The sequence below is a fragment of the Gopherus evgoodei genome, chromosome 9 (genome assembly GCF_007399415.2).
Source record: "Gopherus evgoodei ecotype Sinaloan lineage chromosome 9, rGopEvg1_v1.p, whole genome shotgun sequence".
NCBI classification, from domain to species: Eukaryota; Metazoa; Chordata; order Testudines; family Testudinidae; genus Gopherus; species Gopherus evgoodei.
This window is the reverse complement of record NC_044330.1, coordinates 108857389-108876253: the sequence shown is the minus strand read 5'-3', so window position 1 is coordinate 108876253 and position 18865 is coordinate 108857389. Positions and strand designations below refer to the sequence as shown.

Here is an 18865-nt window from a genome sequence, read left to right as displayed (position 1 = left end):
TGTAACATTGTTATTTAGGTGCTGCAAGTGCAGCAAGGTGTTTTGATGTACACAGTTGGAATGGAAATGTGCAGAGGTTGCCCTGATATAAAAATCATTTTTCTACAGTACTTCTCTCACTACACTATTTAAAATAAAATGCCATACAGTAGAATCTCAGTGTTACAAACTGATCAGTCAACTACACACCTCATTTGGAACTGCAAGTATGTAATGAGTCAGAGGAGACACCGCCCCCCCCACCCCCCAAAATACAGTATAGCGTTAAATGTAAACTATAAAAAAAAATTAAGGGAAAGCAGCACTTTCCTGCATAGCAAAGTTTCAAAGTAGTATCAAGTCAATGTTTAGTTGTAAAACTTCTGAAAGAACAACCATAACACTTTATTCACTGTTACAAATAACCTCCATTCCTGAGATGTTCTTAACTTGGAGGTTCTTCTGTACTTGCATGATGTGTGCTTATTGTATGGCACAGGATGTCAGTTATACAATTAAGACACATTGATCTTTTTTGGTGTGTATAATACAATTGCTTACTGTTTGTCATTGGAAAATTGAATGTTAATTGTCATGTAGATTTTTTGTTTGGAAACATGAACTTTAAAAAGTTCTATTCTATTTTTATATAGGTTTAACTAAAGGCACCTAGACAGACCTCCCCACAAACCCTTAGTCTTCAAGGTGCCACATTTTCTATCAGGTTTATTTGGGCATAAGCTTTTGCGGGTAAAAAAACCACACTTCTTCAGATGAAGTGAGGTTTTTTTACCCACGAAAGCTTATGCCCAAATAAATCTGTTAGTCTTTAAGGTGCCACCGGACTCCTTGTTGTTTTTGTGGATACAGACTAACATGGCTACCCTGATACTTAGAAAATGTGTACACTGCTATGGAAAACAACAAATAAAATATACATATGTTTTATTTTGCTTCTTTACAAAAAGGTCTAAAAAGTTTTACTGTGTATATGCATGTGTTTTAAACATGCCTTCAGATTTTCTCCTTCAGACAGAATTTACATCACTACCTGAGATACAGTTATCATGTACAGCTTTTAAAGTCTTCTCTCAGTCCAACTCTCTAATTGAATCATTTATTGTGTACAGAACTGGTGTTTGCATGATAAATCCACACAACAAAATATGAACACTACAGCATTAATGGTTTGGACTCTCAATCAATCCCAGATCTTCTCCCACCTTTCAGGCTGCCCTCCCCCATGTTCCAGCTGTCACTCATATATGAGTTTCGTCTCCATCACACTGGTCCCTCCCACCCCAACATCTAATCTCTGGCGCTCACTTCCCTCACAACTTGGCAGGGTATGGGAAACATTAAACCTGCAAATTCACCTACTTTGTGCAGTCCCGTGGGGGGGGTTCCTCGTCCCCAACCAGGTGTTGCCTCGTCTGTCATCCTCTGCGTCGGACAAGAGCAACAGTCTCTGGACAGAGGCCCCAGCAGGCCCAAGGCTGGAAACCTGAGGGATGCTGACCAAGGGTGTGGGGGCTCCCAGCTGAAAGGGGAAAACAACGGAGAATGACCTAGCCCTAAAGCGAGCCCAGCTGCTTCTCATGCCCCCACAGAGCCAGGGCCCGGCTCCCGCCCCCACTACTCGCTCAGGAGGGCCCGGCTCGCGCCCTTCCCCCCGCGATTCCCCGGCAGGGCCCGTCTCCGGCTCCCGCCCGCGTCCCTGTCTCTCCCCCTCCCCCTCTGGATCCAGCCCGCGCCCGCCCCCTCCCAGCCCCTCACCCGGACGCGGTGCTTAGGCCCCCGTGCCATCCTCGCGTAGAAGCCGCCGCCGCCGCCACGTTTAAACCTCCCGCCCGCCCCTCACTGCAGCGCCATCACGTCCGGGGCGGTACTTATCCCTGCCAGTCTGGAGGCGCATGCGCCGGGGGGGGGGGGAGGCCGAACTTCACTTCGAATCGTAGCGGCCCGCGCCCGCCCCCGCGCCCTGATGACCCCAGTGGGCGCGGCTGCTCCTAGCAAGGGAACCGCCCCCCAGCGCCGGCTCCAGGGGCCTTTGGCCTCTCTCCCGCGGCCGCACAGCTCCCGAGCGCGCGCCCCGCGCATCTTCCCGCGTGGAGACCCATGAGCCCGCCTTCCTCACCCCAAGCCCAGCCGCGGAGAAGCGCTCCCGCTGGCGCCAAAGATTAAGACAAAAACACGTTGTTTGCAGTGATCTTTAGTTGTAGTTATAAGCTGTCTTTTTATTGGGCAGTTAGCTGGAAACAAAAGCCTGTTACAATAAGCAAAGCAGCAAGGTCCCACGGCAGGAACAAAGCTCAAAGCGCACCCCCAGCAGTCTCACCTATGCAGAGCACGCTACCGGAGCAGTTTAGTGTAGCTTTGTTTCAGGTGCAGTAACTTGCAGCATCAATTCTTTAAGGTGCTACCCTCTTTTCATTTTTACGGGTTTAAACTAGGTAGTTTCAATTGTCCAAAGCTATAAGGCTGGGCTTTTAAAGAGTGCAATTTATAAATGTGCATGCTGGTTAGGGAGGGGGGTGTAACCACAGTTGGCCTAGGCTGTCTTTTAGTGGAGCAACTTTCTGTTACCGAATAAGCTTACATAGCACTGCTCTTCAGGGAGAAAGGTCTTAGCACCTGCATATCTACACAGCAACAAACAGTCCCAAACAGTCTAGCCACAGGTTCTTCAGTGCTGTGTCAACATACCCTCTAACCTCAAAAGTTTCTCTCACCTCCAGAAGTTGGTCCAATAAAAGGTATCTCACCCCCCTTTTCATTTCTGGTTAGAAAATGACACGCAAGATTTCTTGCTTGGGTATCAGCACCTGGTAAGAATCTACCAGCAAACTAAGGCATCCTATACTAAGCATTCATCACCTAGGCTACATTCAAAAGCATTAACTGAGACTTAGTTAAAAAGTGCATCAAAAGCAGCACTTTGAACACAGTTCTTGGTTGGTGCACTAGAAGACAAATTGTTACCTGTTACTCAATAGGTGTATGTAGCACACTTAGCAAGACTGACATTGGTTTGTTTTAAACTGCAGTCCATGACCCTCTGCACAGATTTAAAAACAAAATTACTTACGGTAATTCATGCTTGTTCAATACAACACTCAGCATCAGAGTTTACATATAGCCCATGGCCTCCAAATTACCACATATCAGTGAGATAAAGATGACACTCCCACATTCAGAAAAAAAGCCTTTCTAGGTGGTCCTTAAATACTGCAATAATCAATATATATAACTGCCCACTTGAGAGCTTTTCAGAGTTGGAATACTTTTTTTTTTTAAACATTAAATATACTTGATGCAGATGTTTAGTAGATGAAAAATCTATACTTACCTGGGATTTCATTTCTGCTGAAATGAATAGAACTATTTAAAAGCCAAGCTATGGAAAGGAAGGTAAAAGGCCAGCAGCACAGAAGGGGGTAGTAAAGGCAAAACGCTGGTCAAATGGGTCAAACTGGGCAAACCAGAGCTTTATTTTAAAAAAGTCCTTGCTACAGTACATAGGACTGTGCCTCTGTACATAATTAACAATCATTCCTGAAGAATTTGTATTTGGCACCAGTTTGTTTTATTTCAAGAGAGTTCAGGGGCATTAATTTTAAACCAATTTTGTTTTTCAACAGAATAGGAGCTGTCATCATGAAGCCAATTAGCTGAGATACAGGAGAATTTTTTTTTTTTTTTAAACCAAGCACTGAGTTCTCATCTAAATCAACACAGTACAGAAAGTTCCAAAACAGAGGTCAAACATTAAAAGGCTGATATAGGTTCAAGTGGTTTATAAAACCTGTAAAAAGACTACACCAGCAAATATGCCCTTTCAATCTGCACAGTTAAGAAGTTAATGCAGGGAGCAACACTCACTAGCTGGAAATCATGTCATGGAAGAATCGCACATATACCAACAGGAACACCTGAAATCAAACATTAAAAAGCTCCAATTCCCAATCCACATACAAGAAATTCATAGGAAGATTGAATCAATCCATGAAATCACAATTGGATGGACAGTTCACACTTTCTCCATCAAGCACCAGGCCTTGCAAACATACAGCACATGTGCACAACTCAATCTTTTTCAAACTCCTTATGGAATAGAAAGTTCCCAATCTCTACAGCCTCTCCCTATTATGCACGAAGTATGTCTGTCTGTGCTCTTAAATGACCATCATGTATCACTTCAGTCACAGAGTACCAGGCAGATTAAGTAGAAATGCACTGTCTTTAGCTCCCATCTCCTTTGCAGAGGAGTTTGAGAGGCTCAATTCTGGGAGAGTTGTGTGGGCAGAGTCCTTCATGCAGATTCATTGCTCTCTATTGGCTTAACCATATGGTCTGGTTTGTTGCCAGCAGCATAGTGATCCCACATCTGAAGGTAAAGCCGCTCCAGTTCCATTGTGTACTGTTTGGTGTTGAACAAAGGACTTGATATTCTCTGCTTCCAGACTTTACTACGAATTTTCTTCAGGCTACACAAAGAGTTAACAGCAAGCAGTCAGATGAGAAACAGACACAGGAACAAAGGGTTATTGTGATCTATTACCTCAACTAACCCAGAACTCTCAGCACACCATTGCTTCAGCAAATCCCTTTATTGTCATCTCCCTACCCAAAATCCACATTGTTGCTCCTTCCCCAATGTGGAACCGTCAGCTTCACCGAAACTCAACTTTTTCATTGTGGGTGAAAATGCTATGGACATGTGTTAGTATTGCTACACACTAATTAACCAGACCCATCAACCCTTCAATACAGCCCCATCAGATGGAATTTCCCCAACTGCAAGTGCCCCTTTATTTCAGCCTAGGTTTTTCTTTCTGAAAGGAAAGTGAAAATGCATTCTGTTTGCGTTTACTTTCTGCAGAAGCTTCAATATATCAGCATTCCTATCTCCCTCCCAGCAGGTCTCTGTTCTAATTTCAGCTCTGCCAATGTCTCAATGTGATATCCTGCACATGATGCTCAATCTCAGATTCTATACCTATAAAGTTACAATTATTTTGTAGGGAATATGTTAAGGGTTCCTCAGTCTTGGGAGGGGTAGTCAACAATTGTGAACATGTAAAACTCCAAGTATTTTTAGGGAGGACAAGTGCATACTTTGGGCATTTCATGATACTCACCTATCTGAACATGCCACACTCCATTCTAGTATAGTTACCTCCCACATCTGCCTTCCTAGCTCCTATTATGGCTATTTAAAGAGCTTAACCCTCCCTGAGAAGGCAGCCCATCTCTCACAACTCACCCACTATCTTCAGCATGGAGCCCTGGCTCTGTGCAAGAATCTCCCGCACACTTTGCCTCCAACCCTGACCTCTGTTGAAGGCATATATTGCTCCCTTCTGCTGCTTCAGGGTATGAGAATACTAGATCCCCAACAGAGTAGTTTTTCACCCCAGATGGGACTTGAACCCACAATCTCTGGTTTAGAAAGCCAATGCCTTATCCCTTAGGTCACTAAGGGCCCTTCCCCCCAAGACAGTAGGCAGGCAGCTAAACCCGGGATGAGGGGAGGATGTAATTCCCTCAGGACACATTGCAGATATGAATTCTAGCCCAGTTCCTCATTCCAATGAGCACAGACCTTATTTCCTCATCAGCAAAGCAGTTTAGTGGCTACTTCAAAACCCTGGAGGTCAGTCAGCTCCCAAGGTAACAAACAGCGGGTAACTTCATCAGTCAAGGTAAGTTCAATAGAATGAAAATAATGACATGCCTCACTGCTTATAGCCATATATATTTATGTTTATTCCATTTTGCTTCCTAACAAACACTATCCCCAATAATGGTGCCTTACTGTTCTAGATCTTTATTTCATCCTCCAAACTAGATGTACTTACTATTCTAGATCCGTTCCCAGTTTCACAGCAATATCTTCATATTCTTGTCTACTCTTAGCAATAAGGTCAAGACAACCAAGGCAAGTAAGCTGGGAGGCAGCAACCCGTGATGCAAGAGTTTCTCCTGTAAAAAGAGAAAAGAAAGTTTTAACCAATATGGCTTCTTGATGCTTTACAATTTACTTAATTTTTTTTCTCCTGCCTGAGAAAACACACAAGGGGAGGTTGCTAGACTGACTATTTGTTCTGGAAAGCCTGCCCACTAGCTAGAACTGGGATGCACTTAATTTCTTAACTATCCATGACAGAAGTGGGCAAACTACAGCCCGTGGGCCACATCCGGCCCACGGGACCGTCCTGCCCGGCCCTTGAGCTCCCGGCTGGGGAGGCTAGCCCCTGGCCCCTCCCCCGCAGCCACACCACCAGTGCTCTGGGCAGCAGGGTTGCACACTCCTGTTGAGCAGCGTGGCAGTGTGTCTGGCTTCAGCCAGGTGGCATGGCTGCCAGACATGCTGTTCTGAGCGGCACGGTAAGGGGGCGGTGGCCAGGGGGTTGCGTAAAGGGTGGGGGGGTCCCAGGGGCACTCAGCGAACAGGATACAGTTGAATGGGGTGGAGGTTTGGGGGCAGTCGTGGTTGGATAAGCATGAGAATCCCTGTGGGCCTGGCAGGGATGTGGATAGGGGTCAGAGCAGTCAGGAGACTGGGAGCAGAGCGGCTGGATAGGCGGTGGGGTCCCAAGGGTGGTCTTGGGAGGGGGCGGTTAGAGGACAATGAGCAGGGGGAGTTGGATGGTGGAGGTTTCTGAAGGGGGTGGAAAGTGGGTGAGCGCCAGGCTGTTTGAGGAGGCACAGCCTTCCCTACCCAGCCCTCCATTCAGTTTTGCAACCCTGATGTACCTATCGGGCCAAAAAGTTTCTCCACCCCTGATCTATGAACTCTTCGCACTACAAGATAAAAATAAAAACAAGAAGGATTGAAGGTCTATAACAATTACATTCAATATGAATTTTTCAGAGTAGGGGCCATGTTAGTCTGTATCCGTAAAAAGAACAGGAGTACTTGTGGCACCTTAGAGGAGATAATAGAAATAAATGTGTTAGTCTCTAAGGTGCCACAAGTACTCCTATTCAATATGAATTGTCACCATGTGGCTACAAATCTTGTTTCCCTGAGACATTACCTGGCATAGTAACCATGGGAGTTCCAGCCCAGAGTACATCCATCCCAGTAGTATGCCCATTACAAAGTGGAGTATCTAGACAAACATCAGCCAACTGGCCCCTCCGCACATGTTCCTCTTTGGGGGCAACAGGAGAGAAGATGATTCGGTTCTGGGGAAGGCCCATGTTCTGTGCATATTGTTGAATATTGGGTTCTCCTACAGCTGGGAAACGCAACAGCCACAATACACTGTTTGGAACTCGCTTCAGAATCTACAATCAAACCAGGAAGAAAATAAAGGGTGACTGTGTAAAAAACAACATTCGGAAGCATCACCCTCCTGGATAGATCAGAACAAGCAAATAGTGTGAACAGTGAAATCACAGAAATGTATGACTGGAAGGGACACAGATAGGTCATTTAATCCAGTTCTCTGCACTGAGGCAGGTCTAAATACTATCTAGATTATCCCTGACAGGTGTTTGTTTAACCTGTTCCTAAAAACCTCCAATGATTCCACAACCTCCCTAGGTAATTTGTTCCAGTGCTTAACTACCCTGATGATTAGGAAGTTTTTCCTAATATCTAACCTAAATCTCCCTGGCTGTAATTTAAGCCCATTGCTTCTTGTCCAGTGGTTAAAGAGAACAATTTATCACGCTCCTCTTTATAACAACCTTTTATGTACTTGAAGACTTAGGTCACCTCTCAGTATTATATTCTCCAGATTGAAAAAACTGGGTCTCTTTAATCTTCCTTTGTAGGCCATGTTTTCTAGACCTTAAATCTTTTGTTGCTCTCCCTCTTGACTTCTCTACATCTTTCACCAACTGTGGTACCTGGAACTACACACAGTACTCCAGCTGATGCATTATCAATCAGTGCTGTCTTGTCTTGCTTACAGCATCCCCGCTAATACATCCCAGAATGACGTTTGCTTGTTTTGAGTCAACAATGTAATACTGTTGCAAAACAAGCAAACAACGCTGTGGGATCTATTAGCAGGAGTGCTGTAAGCAAGACAGAAGATGTAATTCTTCCACTCTACTAAGCACTGATTGATAAGGCCTTAGCTGGAGTACTGTGCACAGTTCTTTCCCCAACTGTGGTTATTAGATGTTGACAAACTGGAGCAGCGGTTCTCAAACTGTGAACTGGGTACCCAAAGTGGGTGGCAACTCCATTTCAGTGGAGTGTCCTGGGTTGGCAACAGACTTGCTGGGGACAGGGGTTGAAGCCGAAGCCCAAGGGATTCACGCCCCTCCTTCCTCACCCCCATCCTCCGTTGGCAAGGTCTTGGACCTCGGCTCAGGCTTCAGCTCCAGTCCCGGCTCCCAGGTCATGTAGTAATTTTTGTTACTAGAAGGGGTCACAATATAATAAATTTTGAGAACTGCAGAACTACAGGAAGTCAAGAGAGAGAAAAAGCACTAAAGGTCTAGAAAACGTGACCTACAAGGAAAGACTGAAAAAACCTGGATTTGTGAAATGCCTCACTTTCAAAGTGAAAGTGCAAGTCAGTCAGACAATGCGTCAAACAGTAAGTGCAAGCTTCCGGGATATGACCTGAAGAGCAGAGTGGATACAGCATGCACCTCTCATTTTGCTTTTGTACCACAGTTTAGGTCAAAGTCATGTTTGCAAATGGCAGCACAAAGGGGTGTGTACCCACAGCAGATGAAACAACGAGGTGAATTTAGCATTGATGAAAATGCTGGAGTCACAGCCTTGGAGATTGAAGATTCCAATTTATTTACAGGGAGCACTATGCAGAAGTGAATAAGAACAGCCATACTGGGTCAGACCAAAGGTCCATCTAGCCCAGCATCATGTCTTCTGACAGTGGCCAATCCCAAGTGCCCCAGAAGGAATGAACAGAACAGGTAATCAAGTGATCCATCCCCTGTTGCCCATTCCCACCTTCTGGCAAACAGAGGCTAGGGACCCATCTCTGCCCATCCTGGCTAACAGCTACTGATAGACCTATCCTCCATGAATTTATCTAATTCATTTTTGAACCGTTATAGTCTTGGCCTTCACAACATCCTCTGGCAAGGCGTTCCACAGGTTCACTGTGCATTGTGTGAAAAAATACTTCCTTGTGTTTGTTTTAAACCTGCTGCCTATTAATTCCATTTGGTGTCCCCTAGTTCTTGTGTTATGAGAAGTAAATGAACTTTCTTATTGACTTTCTCCACACCAGTCATGATTTTATAGACCACTATCATATCCTCCCCTTAGTCATCTCTTTTCCAAGCTGAAAAGTCCCAGTCTTATTAATCTCTCCTCATACGGCCGTTCCATGCCTCTAATTCTTTTTGTTGCTCTTTTCTGAACCTTTTCCAATTCCAATATATCTTCTTTGAGAATGGGCGACCACATCTGCATACAGTATTCACGATGTGGGTGTACCATGGATTTATATAAAGGCAGAAAATATCACATTGCCCCATTATCTATCCTTTAATGATTCCCAACATTCTGTTCGCTTTTTTGACTGCCGCTACGCATTGAGTGGATGTTTTCAGAGAACTATCCAAAATGACTCCAAGATCTCTTTCTTGACTGGTAACAGCTAATTTAGATCCCATCATTTTATATGTATAGTTGGGATTATGTTTTCCAATGTGCATTACTTCACATTTATCAACAGTGCAAAGCTTTCCTACAGTGCCTCATCAGTACGCCTCAACATAAGAACAGCCACACTGGGTCAGACCAAGGGCCCAGTATCCTGTCTTCTGACAGTGGCCAATCCCAGGTGCGTCAGAGGGAATGAACAGAACAGGTAATCATCAAGTGATCCATTCCCTGTCACTCTGACCTGAAGTGAGATGTTCAGCCTCTGTACCCATCTAATGATTGACTTGTCAGGTAAGAGCACAGATAATGGTGCAAATAAGGGCCACTTGTAGTGGTGTAAATTGGACAGGACTAAACAGCTTATTACACACTGACTATGAAAAAGCTGTCAGAAGATTAACAATTTTCACTCAACTCCCAACTCGGATCCGATTTATAATGGGACCTAAAGAGATTCCAAATCCCATTATTATCCAATCCCTTATTCTGGAGAGTGTTGTAAGGATTCAAAAAGGTTCATGCCAAATAAATATTCTCAACAAACCAGGCAAGGAAACTGAAGTCTTTCCCTGACCTGAATAGGGGCAATTTAAATTCAAGATCTGTTGCTCATTTTAAAACCATTCCTGTAAACAAGACAGCAGTTAAATTATGGAGATCTGATCTGAGACTTAGTAGCAAACATAATTACTCACGTTAGCCCACATCTGTAAAGTGGAAGGGTCAATCTTATATAGCTGGTTAAAGTTACAGTACACAACAGCATCCTCTGGTAACCCATACTGAGAGCGGGTGGTAACAATGATGGTACGTGGAACCTCTTCTCCAGTTGCTGCCTTGTTGTTAATCTAGAAAGAATATAAGAAAGTTCAACTATACAGCTAATTTAGAGCACTGAAACTCAGACCACAGGGTACCTAATGAAATAATCCAGTAAAGTGTTTAATAGCATGAATTCTTACCTGAAGAGTTGATTCAAGTTATGTCAAATATAAGGAAAAAGGAAAGTTACTAACTAGTAACCAAAATATTTTGAGAGGATAGCTGCACGTTCACACACTTGGAATGTATTCATGGTGCAACCTGGATTAGTGGAACCTTCTAGGAACAAAACCTACTGGAGCACTTGCACACTTCCTGCCCTTCCCCTCACAGCTCTAAACATCTGGTGGACAAAGCTATAAAGGAGGCATGGCATGCTGACTCTCTCAGTTTCTTCTAACAACACCTCCTCCTCCTCCTGTCTCAAGTTGAAAGTACGACTTAGGAAGAAGGAAAGTGTGCAGAGGTCGTCTCAAAAGAATGTCAATTATAGGTGAGTATATTTCCTTTCTTCATGTGGCCTCTGCACATTCCCACACTCGTGTGTTTGACAAGTAGTACTCCTACCTCCATACAGTGGGATAAAGACGTTCAGTTAAATAGAAATGGTAATAATGCCTGAAATTGTGCTTCAGCTTTAGACAGCACCAACTAATATATTTTGTGAAAATATGAAAGGAGCATTAAGTGGCAGCTCTATGAATTAGACATATTCCCATATTAACAGAGGATGCTTCCGTGGACTCATTTAGTCAAGTCCAATTGGGACACTTCTAGGTGAAGAACAGGTATATCTTCTGGAAGGAAGGAGTATGATGAATTCACATTGCTATCTTGCAAAGTTTGAACATTCAGATCCAGATGGGAAAGATGCTCCAGCAGTTAGAGCACTAGCCTAGGACTTGGGAGACCCAACTCAATTCCTTGCTCTGTTCAAGACTTCCTGTGTGACCTCGGCAAGCCACTTACATCCCTCTCTGGGGTAAAGAGGAGCTAAGAATAACTAGATTAAAGACTGAAGAGCTAAGATACTACAGTGATAGGGGCCATATAAAAAACAAAAGAGGGAGAAGAGATAGCATCTATATCTGGACAACTGACAAGTAAAGGAGGCTGTTCCCTCAGCATCAGATACAGTAGCTGATCCAGACAAGAGACTTCTGATGGTTCCCTTTGTGGCTGCCTTTCTTCAGCCCTTTTAAATACAGGGCAATAACTCAGAGAAGGCTCATATGACCTCATGCCATATTAGGAAGGTGGTTTTGCAGTCTGAAATGTTGGAACAGAGTCTTGATTACACTCTCTAGCTCCCCTGATCCAAGAAAAGATGTCACACCATGAGTGGTTTGATTCTGTATAAGTGTGAATTTGAGGAGTTTTCTATGAGTCATAAAAGACGGTTACTCACCTTTGTAACTGTTGTCCTTCGAGATGTGTTGCTTATATCCATTCCGGTTAGGTGTGCACACACCACGTGCACGTTCGGAGATTTTTACCCTAGCAACACTCGGTGGGCTGGCAGGGTGCCCCCTGGAGTGGCGCTGCTATGGCGCCCAATATATATCCCTGCCGGCCCCACCGCTCCTCAGTTCCTTCTTGCCAGCTACTCCGACAGTGGGGAAGGAGGGCGGGTGTGGAATGGATATGAGCAACACATCTCGAAGAACAACAGTTACAAAGGTGAGTAACCGTCTTTTCTTCTTCGAGTGCTTGCTCATATCTATTCCAGTTAGGTGATTCCCAAGCCTTACCTAGGCGGTGGGGTCGGAGCAAGACGTTGCGGAATATAAGACCGCTGAGCCCAAGGCGGCATCGTCTCTAGATTGTTGGACCGATGCGTAGTGCGATGCAAAAGGTGTGGATGGAAGACCAGGTGGCCGTGTGGCAGATTTCCTGTATGGGAACATGGGCCAAGAACGCGGCAGATGAGGCTTGAGCCCGAGTAGAGTGGGCGGTAAGATGGCCAGTTGGAACATGAGCCAAGTCGTAGCATGTCCGAATACAGGATGTCACTCAAGAAGCAATCCGTTGGGAAGAGATTGCCATGCCCTTCATATGTTCCGCCACCGCTACAAATAGCTGAGGAGAACGTCAGAAGGGTTTGGTCCTCTCGATGTAAAACGCAAGAGCCCTGCAGACATCCAGAGTATGCAGCTGCTGTTCCCTTCGCGATGAGTGTGGTTTTGGAAAGAAGACTGGCAGGAAGATGTCCTGATTGACATGAAAGGAGGAGACGACCTTATGGAGGAACGCCGGGTGTGGTCGCAGCTGTACCTTGTCCTTATGGAACACCGTATATGGAGGATCCACAGTCAAAGCTCTAAGTTCCGAGACTCGTCTCGCCGAGGTGACAGCAACTAGGAACGCTGTCTTCCAGGAAAGGTACAGGAGCAAACATGTGGCTAAAGGATCAAAGGGGGGCCCCATGAGCCTGGCCAAGACGAGGTTCACGTCCCAGGTAGGGGCTGTTTGTCTGACCCGTGGGTAGAGTCGCTCCAAGCCCTTGAGGAATCTGGAAAACTACAGGATGGGAGAAAACGGAACTGCCAGCCTCCCCAGGATGGAAGGTGGAAATAGCTGCAAGGTGCACTCTTAGCGAAGAGATCGCTAGACCTTGCTCTTTGAGAGACCATAAACAGTCCAAGATGGTGAGGACCGATACAGCCTGCGGAGAAAGGTCCCGCTGAGTGAACCAGTGACAGAAGCGCTTCCATTTAGCAAGGTACGTTGATCGCGTGGAGGGCTTTCTGCTCCCCAGCAGCACTTGTTGCACTGCGGTGGAACAACGCAACTCCAATCGGCTCAACCAGCCAGCTACCATGCAGTCAGATGAAGGGACTGCAGGTCCGGGTGGTGTAGCCTGCCGAAGTCCTGCGTGATCAGATCCGGACAGAGTGCCAAGGGAATCGGGTCGGACAGAGACAGGTCGAGCAGCATGGTGTACCAATGCTGCCTCGGCCAAGCCGGAGCGATCAGGATAAGGCGGGCTTTGTCTCTGCGCATCTTGATCAGAACTCGGTGGACCAGAGGAAACGGAGGGAAGGCATAGCAGAAGTGGCCCGTCCACAGAATGAGGAACGCGTCCGACAGAGAGCCCGGAGAGCGACCTTGCAGGAAGGAGAACACCTGGCATTTCCTGTTGTCCCTGGAGGCAAAGAGGTCTATTTGGGGAAAGCCCCAACTCCGGAAAACCGAATGGAGAATGTCCGGACGGATGGACCACTTGTGCGCCAGGAAGGACCTGCTCAGCCCATCTGTGAGCGTGTTCCGGACTCCTGGGAGGAAGGAGGCTACTAGGTCTATGGAGAGGGCTATGCAGAAGTCCCACAGCAGTATCGCTTCCTGACACAAGGGGGAGGACCACGTCCTTCCCTGTTTGCTTATAGAATACATGACCGCTGTGTTGTCCGTAAAGACTGCAACACAACGGCCCTGCAGATGGTGCTGAAATGCTTGGCACGCCAGCCGGACCGCTCTCAGCTCCCGGAGATTGATGTGTAGAGTCAACTCCTGGGACGACCAAAGGCCTTGGGTGTGCAGGCGTCCTAGGTGAGCACCCCAGCCCAGTGAAGACGCGTCCGTTGTTAGGGACATGGAGGGCTGGGGAGGATGGAACGGTCATCCTGCACACACCTGGGAGGGCGTTCGCCACCAGTCGAGGGAGCAGAGAATGCTCGGTGGAATTGTCAGAATGATGTCTATGGTGTCTCTGCGTGGCCGATAGACGGAAGCGAGCCAGATTTGGAGAGGACACACTCGCAGCCTGGCGTGCTTTGTAACAAATGTGCATGCAGCCATGTGAGAGAGGAGACCAAGGCAAGTGCAAGCAGAGGTTGTTGGAAACCGCTGAAGACCTTGGACAAATGAGACTATGGCCTGAAACCGGTGGGGGGGTAAACTGGCTGTCGTAAGCTTGGAGTCCAGCATTGCCCCAATAAATTCTATCCTCTGCGTAGGCACCAGAGTGAACTTGTCTAAGTTGATGATCAGGCCTAGACACAGAAATAGGTCCTTGATAACGGCCACATGGCTGACGACTTGTGCCTCAGAGGGCCCTCGGATGAGCCAGTCGTCAAGGTAAGGGAAGACGTGTATCTGACGACGGCATAGGGAAGCAGTGATAACTGCCATACACTTCGTGAACACCCGCGGGGCTGAGGAGAGGCCAAAGGAGGACAGTAAACTGGTAGTGACGGTGGTTTACCACACAGCGCAGATACCTCCTGTGAGAGGGATAAATTGCTACGTGGAAATATGCATCCTGCATGTCGAGAGCGGCATACCAATCTCCAGGATCCAGGGAAGGAATAATGGTTCCCAGGGATACCATGCAGAACTTGAACTTTTTAATGAATTTGTTCAGTCCTCGCAGGTCTAGGATAGGCCAAAGGCCCCCTTTCGCCTTGGGAATGAGGATATATCGGGAATAAAACCCCTTGCCCCATAACTCCTCAGGTACCTCCTCTACAGCTCTGATTGAGAGGAGCTTGTGGACCTCCTGGATGAGGAGTTGCTTGTAAGAGGGGTCCCTGAAGAGGGACGAGGAGAGGGGGTGGAAGGGAGGGGGTGAAACAAACTGAAGACGGTATCCAAGCTCCATCGTGCGTAGGACCCAACGATCTGACGTCAACTGGGACCACGCCGGAAGGAACGGGGAAAGGCGGTTGTAGAATTGAAAGGGATCCGGGGAGGCAACTGGTACACTGCTTTCGGGCGCACCCTCAAAAGTTTGGTTTGGGTCCCGGCGTTGGTTTGGTGGGACTGGAATTGTTGCCCCCTTGAGGTCCAGACTGATGTCTGCGATTAGTACGACCTCGTCTTCTGGCAAAGTCTTGCCGTGGCCGAGGTGGGGGGTAAGGGCGCTGCGGTTGAGAACGGAAGGACTGAGTCTGAGGCGTATGCATTCCCAACCAACACATAATTACTCTGTTGTCCTTCAGACTCTGCAGTCTGGGGTCCGTCTTTTGTGAAAACAAGCCTTGGCCATCAAACGGCAAGTCTTGAACCGTATGTTGCAACTCAGGTGGCAGGCTGGACACTTGCAACCATGATATATGGCGCCTGGCTATGTCAGAAGCGACCGTTCTGGCAGCCGAATCAGCGGCATCTAATGATGCTTGTAATGAGGTCCTCGCGACCCTCTTCCCCTCCTCCAGGAGTGCTGTAAATTCCTGGCGGGAATCCTGCAGAACCAACTCAGCAAACTTCCCGACAGCCTCCCAGGTGTTGTAACTGTATCTGCCGAGGAGGGCTTGTTGGTTCGCTATGCGGAGTTGGAGACCTCCCGCAGAATAGATTTTTCATCCCAAGTCCATGCGCCAGGCTTCTCTAGATTTAGGCGCGGGGGCTTGTTGACTGTGGCGCTCCCATTCGTTGACAGACTGTACCACCAAGGAACACGGAGCGGGGTGCACACAGAGGTACTCATACCGCTTGGATGGCACCATGTACTTCTGCTCGACCCCCTTGACTGTGGGTGGGATGGAAGCTGGAGATTGCCAGATGGTGTCAGCTCTAGCCTGTATCGAATGGATGAATGGGAGAGCCACTCTGGTGAGTGTCTCTGCAGATAAGATGCTAATCACCGGGTCCTCCGCCTCTGGGATCTCCTCTACCGACAGGTTGATATTGTGGGCGACACACCGCAGAAGGTGAGACCGGAGGTCAATTGGAGGTGGTCCCGATGATGACGTCCCCGCTACTGCTTCATCCGGGGAAGAGGAGGATGACAGCCCTGGGACAAGTGTGATCTGCACTGATGCCTGGTCCGGGGGGACCTCCGTCTCTGGAAGGTCATGCGGTTCCAGTGTGTGTGCACGGTTTCCCTCTGTGTCAGTGGGGAGAGGTCGGCTGACGGTGGTCTCGGGCACACGGTGCTCTGAGTGATGAGCCAGTCGGATCACCTTGACCTTGATGATACGCCCAAGGTGTCCAAAAGGACCACTGATGAGGTCCGTGGTCTGGGCCATGGGCGTGCTTATCCGAGTCTCCGTAGAGAGGAGAAGAATAGATGACGCAAGGGCCACGGAGGAGCTGAAGTCATTTGGACCAGGTCTCCTGTCTGCACGGTACCAGCAAACGGTACTGAGAGTCATAGCGGTGCCAGGAGCGGGACTGGGACCTGCGACCAGCGCGGTGCCGGGAGGTCGACCGTTGCCTCGTATCGCCATGCAGAGATCTGCTGCGAGAGGTACAGCGGTGCTGGGATCTGGACCGGTGCTGAGAATACCGTGATGGAGACCGGGATATTGATCGGTGCCACGAGTACGACCGGTACCGGGATGGAGAGCAGTACCGGGACTGTGAGCAGCGCCAAGAGCGGGAGCGATGTCGAGATCGAGAGCGTCTGCGAGACCTGGATCGGAACCAGCAGCATTGCACGGTGTCCGGCGAAGATGGCCTCATCATGGCGGGCTTGCCCAGTGACTGAAGAACCTGCACCGGCGGTGCCAGGGGTTGGGGCAGCTCAGGCTCCATCAGAGTAATTAGCTCCCGAGCCGTGGAAAAAGTTTCCGGCGTCAAGGGCACGACGAGCTCGACCACAGCGTGCACTGGGGAGCTGGTTGGCACCGGACTCGACGGCTCTTGAGAGACCGGAATCGACGGTGCGGAGGCAAGCAGTGCTGCAGCAGTTGACGGTGCTGGGCAGTCCGCCTTAGATGTACGCTCCGACTGCGGCATAGACACAGGTGCCGCAGGAGTCTTATGACTCTTGCTCCTCGGGGAGAGGGATCGGTGCCTGCCAGCGGGTTGAGCCGGCGAAGGCTGGTGCCGAAGAGTCTTCACTGGAACCGTGCGCTCCGGTGCGGAGGAAGCACTCGTCCCCGGTGCCGGAGTCGGTGCCGAAGATGGAGGAGTTAGAGCTGCCTCCATCAAGAGTTGCTTGAGGAGAATGTCCCGCTCTTTCTTTGTCCGGGGCTTGAACGCCTTGCAGATTCGGCACTTGTCTGCAAGGTGGGATTCTCCCAGACACTTTAAACAGGAGTCGTGCGGATCTCCTGTGGGCATCAGCTGATGACAGGCTGCGCGAGGTCTGAAGCCCGGTGACCCGGCCATGGGCCCTGATACCGGGGGAGGAGAAGGGGATAGCCCCTGACCCTCTAACTATATACACAACTACTAATATAAAAGTTAACTAGAACTATATAAAACTAACTATGTACACAATAACTATATAAACGAGCAAAGAGCTAGGGAGGTGGAGATCAGCTAAGCCACGCTCCACTGTTCCAACGACCAACACGGGCAGTAAGAAGGAACTGAGGAGTGGTGGGGCCGGCAGGGGTATATATTGGGTGCCATAGCAGCGCCACTCCAGTGGGCGCCCTGCCGGCCCACTGAGTGTTGCTAGGGTAAAAATCTCCGACGAACGTGCACGCGGCGCACACACACCTAACTGGAATGGATACGAGCAAGCACTCAAAGAAGAACAATGGCTTAATTATATGAAAAGCCAAAATTCATAGTCTAACCTCCTACATCACAAAGACCATAGAATTTTCCCCAAAATAATTTCTTCTGAACTAGAGCATCTCTTTTAAAAAAAATTCTATCTTGATTTTAAAACAGATGGAGACTCCACCACAACTGTAGGTAAAACTGTTCCACTGGATAATTACCCTTACTGTTAAAAATTTACACCTTATTTTCCAGTCTGAATTTGTCTATCTTCAACTTCTAGACATTGGATTTTGCTATACGTTTGTCAGTTAGATCAAGTAATCCATGATCAAATATTTGTTCCCCACATAAATACTAAAAGACTCATGTTGCCCCTTAACCTTCTCTCTGCTGATATAAAGCAGACTGAGTTCCTTGTGTCTTTCACTGTAAAGACATATTTTCTAAGCTTTAATTATTCTCATGATTCTTCTCTTAACCCTCACTAATTTATCAACATCCACAATTCAAGAAGGATACTGGAACTGGATGCAATATTCCAGCAGTGCTCACACTCCAATTTGTGTCATCTGTAAACTATCAGTTATGATTTTGTGTTCTCTTCCAGGTAATTGATGAAAGTTTTAAACAGCACAGGTCCAGGAATGGATCCTTGCAGGACCACTTTACAAAAGCAGCTGCTCGATGATGATCCCCCATTTACAATTACATTAAGAGCTATCAGTTAACCAGCTTTTAATCCATTTAATATACGCCATGTTAATTTTGTATTGTTCTAAATTCTTAAACTTCTGTAAGACATCTGACATTTTGATTAAGTAGATTATCTTGAAAAAGATGTTGATACAATATAATCTAAGTAAAAAAATGAGTTTGACAGAATCTATTTTCCATAAACCCATGATGACTGGTATTAATTATAATCCTCTCCTTTAATTCTTGATTAATCAAGTCCCATATCAGCCACTCCATTATCTTGTCTGGGATTAATGGCAGACTGACAGGGTTGTAATTACTTGAGTTATCCCCCTTATTCTTTTTAAATATCAGCACAAA

The 18865-nt window shown here is 47.3% G+C and overlaps 2 protein-coding genes across 6 annotated transcripts in view; both read right to left on the bottom strand.

Moving 5' to 3' along the window:
- GCNA (germ cell nuclear acidic peptidase) overlaps positions 1–3158 on the bottom strand; it is a 53741-nt gene extending 50583 nt beyond the window's left edge. The window contains exons 1-2 of one of the 2 annotated variants that reach the window (XM_030575012.1): positions 1756–3158; positions 1360–1519 (exon numbers count right to left, since the gene is read on the bottom strand). In XM_030575012.1, coding sequence (XP_030430872.1) covers positions 1360–1519; positions 1756–1785 — 190 coding nt within the window. In that variant the 5' untranslated portion in view covers positions 1786–3158. Of the gene's footprint in view, positions 1–1359; positions 1635–1755 lie in introns of those variants that run through there. The other variant, XM_030575011.1, reaches the window with a different exon arrangement.
- A 457-nt stretch (positions 3159–3615) lies between these two features.
- Positions 3616–18865, bottom strand: part of OGT (O-linked N-acetylglucosamine (GlcNAc) transferase) — an 80593-nt gene continuing 65343 nt past the window's right edge. For all 4 annotated transcript variants that reach the window (XM_030575007.1, XM_030575008.1, XM_030575010.1 and 1 more), the window contains 4 exons: positions 10282–10434; positions 7023–7275; positions 5841–5964; positions 3616–4466 (listed from right to left, as the gene is read on the bottom strand). In XM_030575007.1, the coding sequence (XP_030430867.1) occupies positions 4292–4466; positions 5841–5964; positions 7023–7275; positions 10282–10434 (705 nt within the window). In that variant the 3' untranslated portion in view covers positions 3616–4291. The remainder of the gene's footprint in view (positions 4467–5840; positions 5965–7022; positions 7276–10281; positions 10435–18865) is intronic.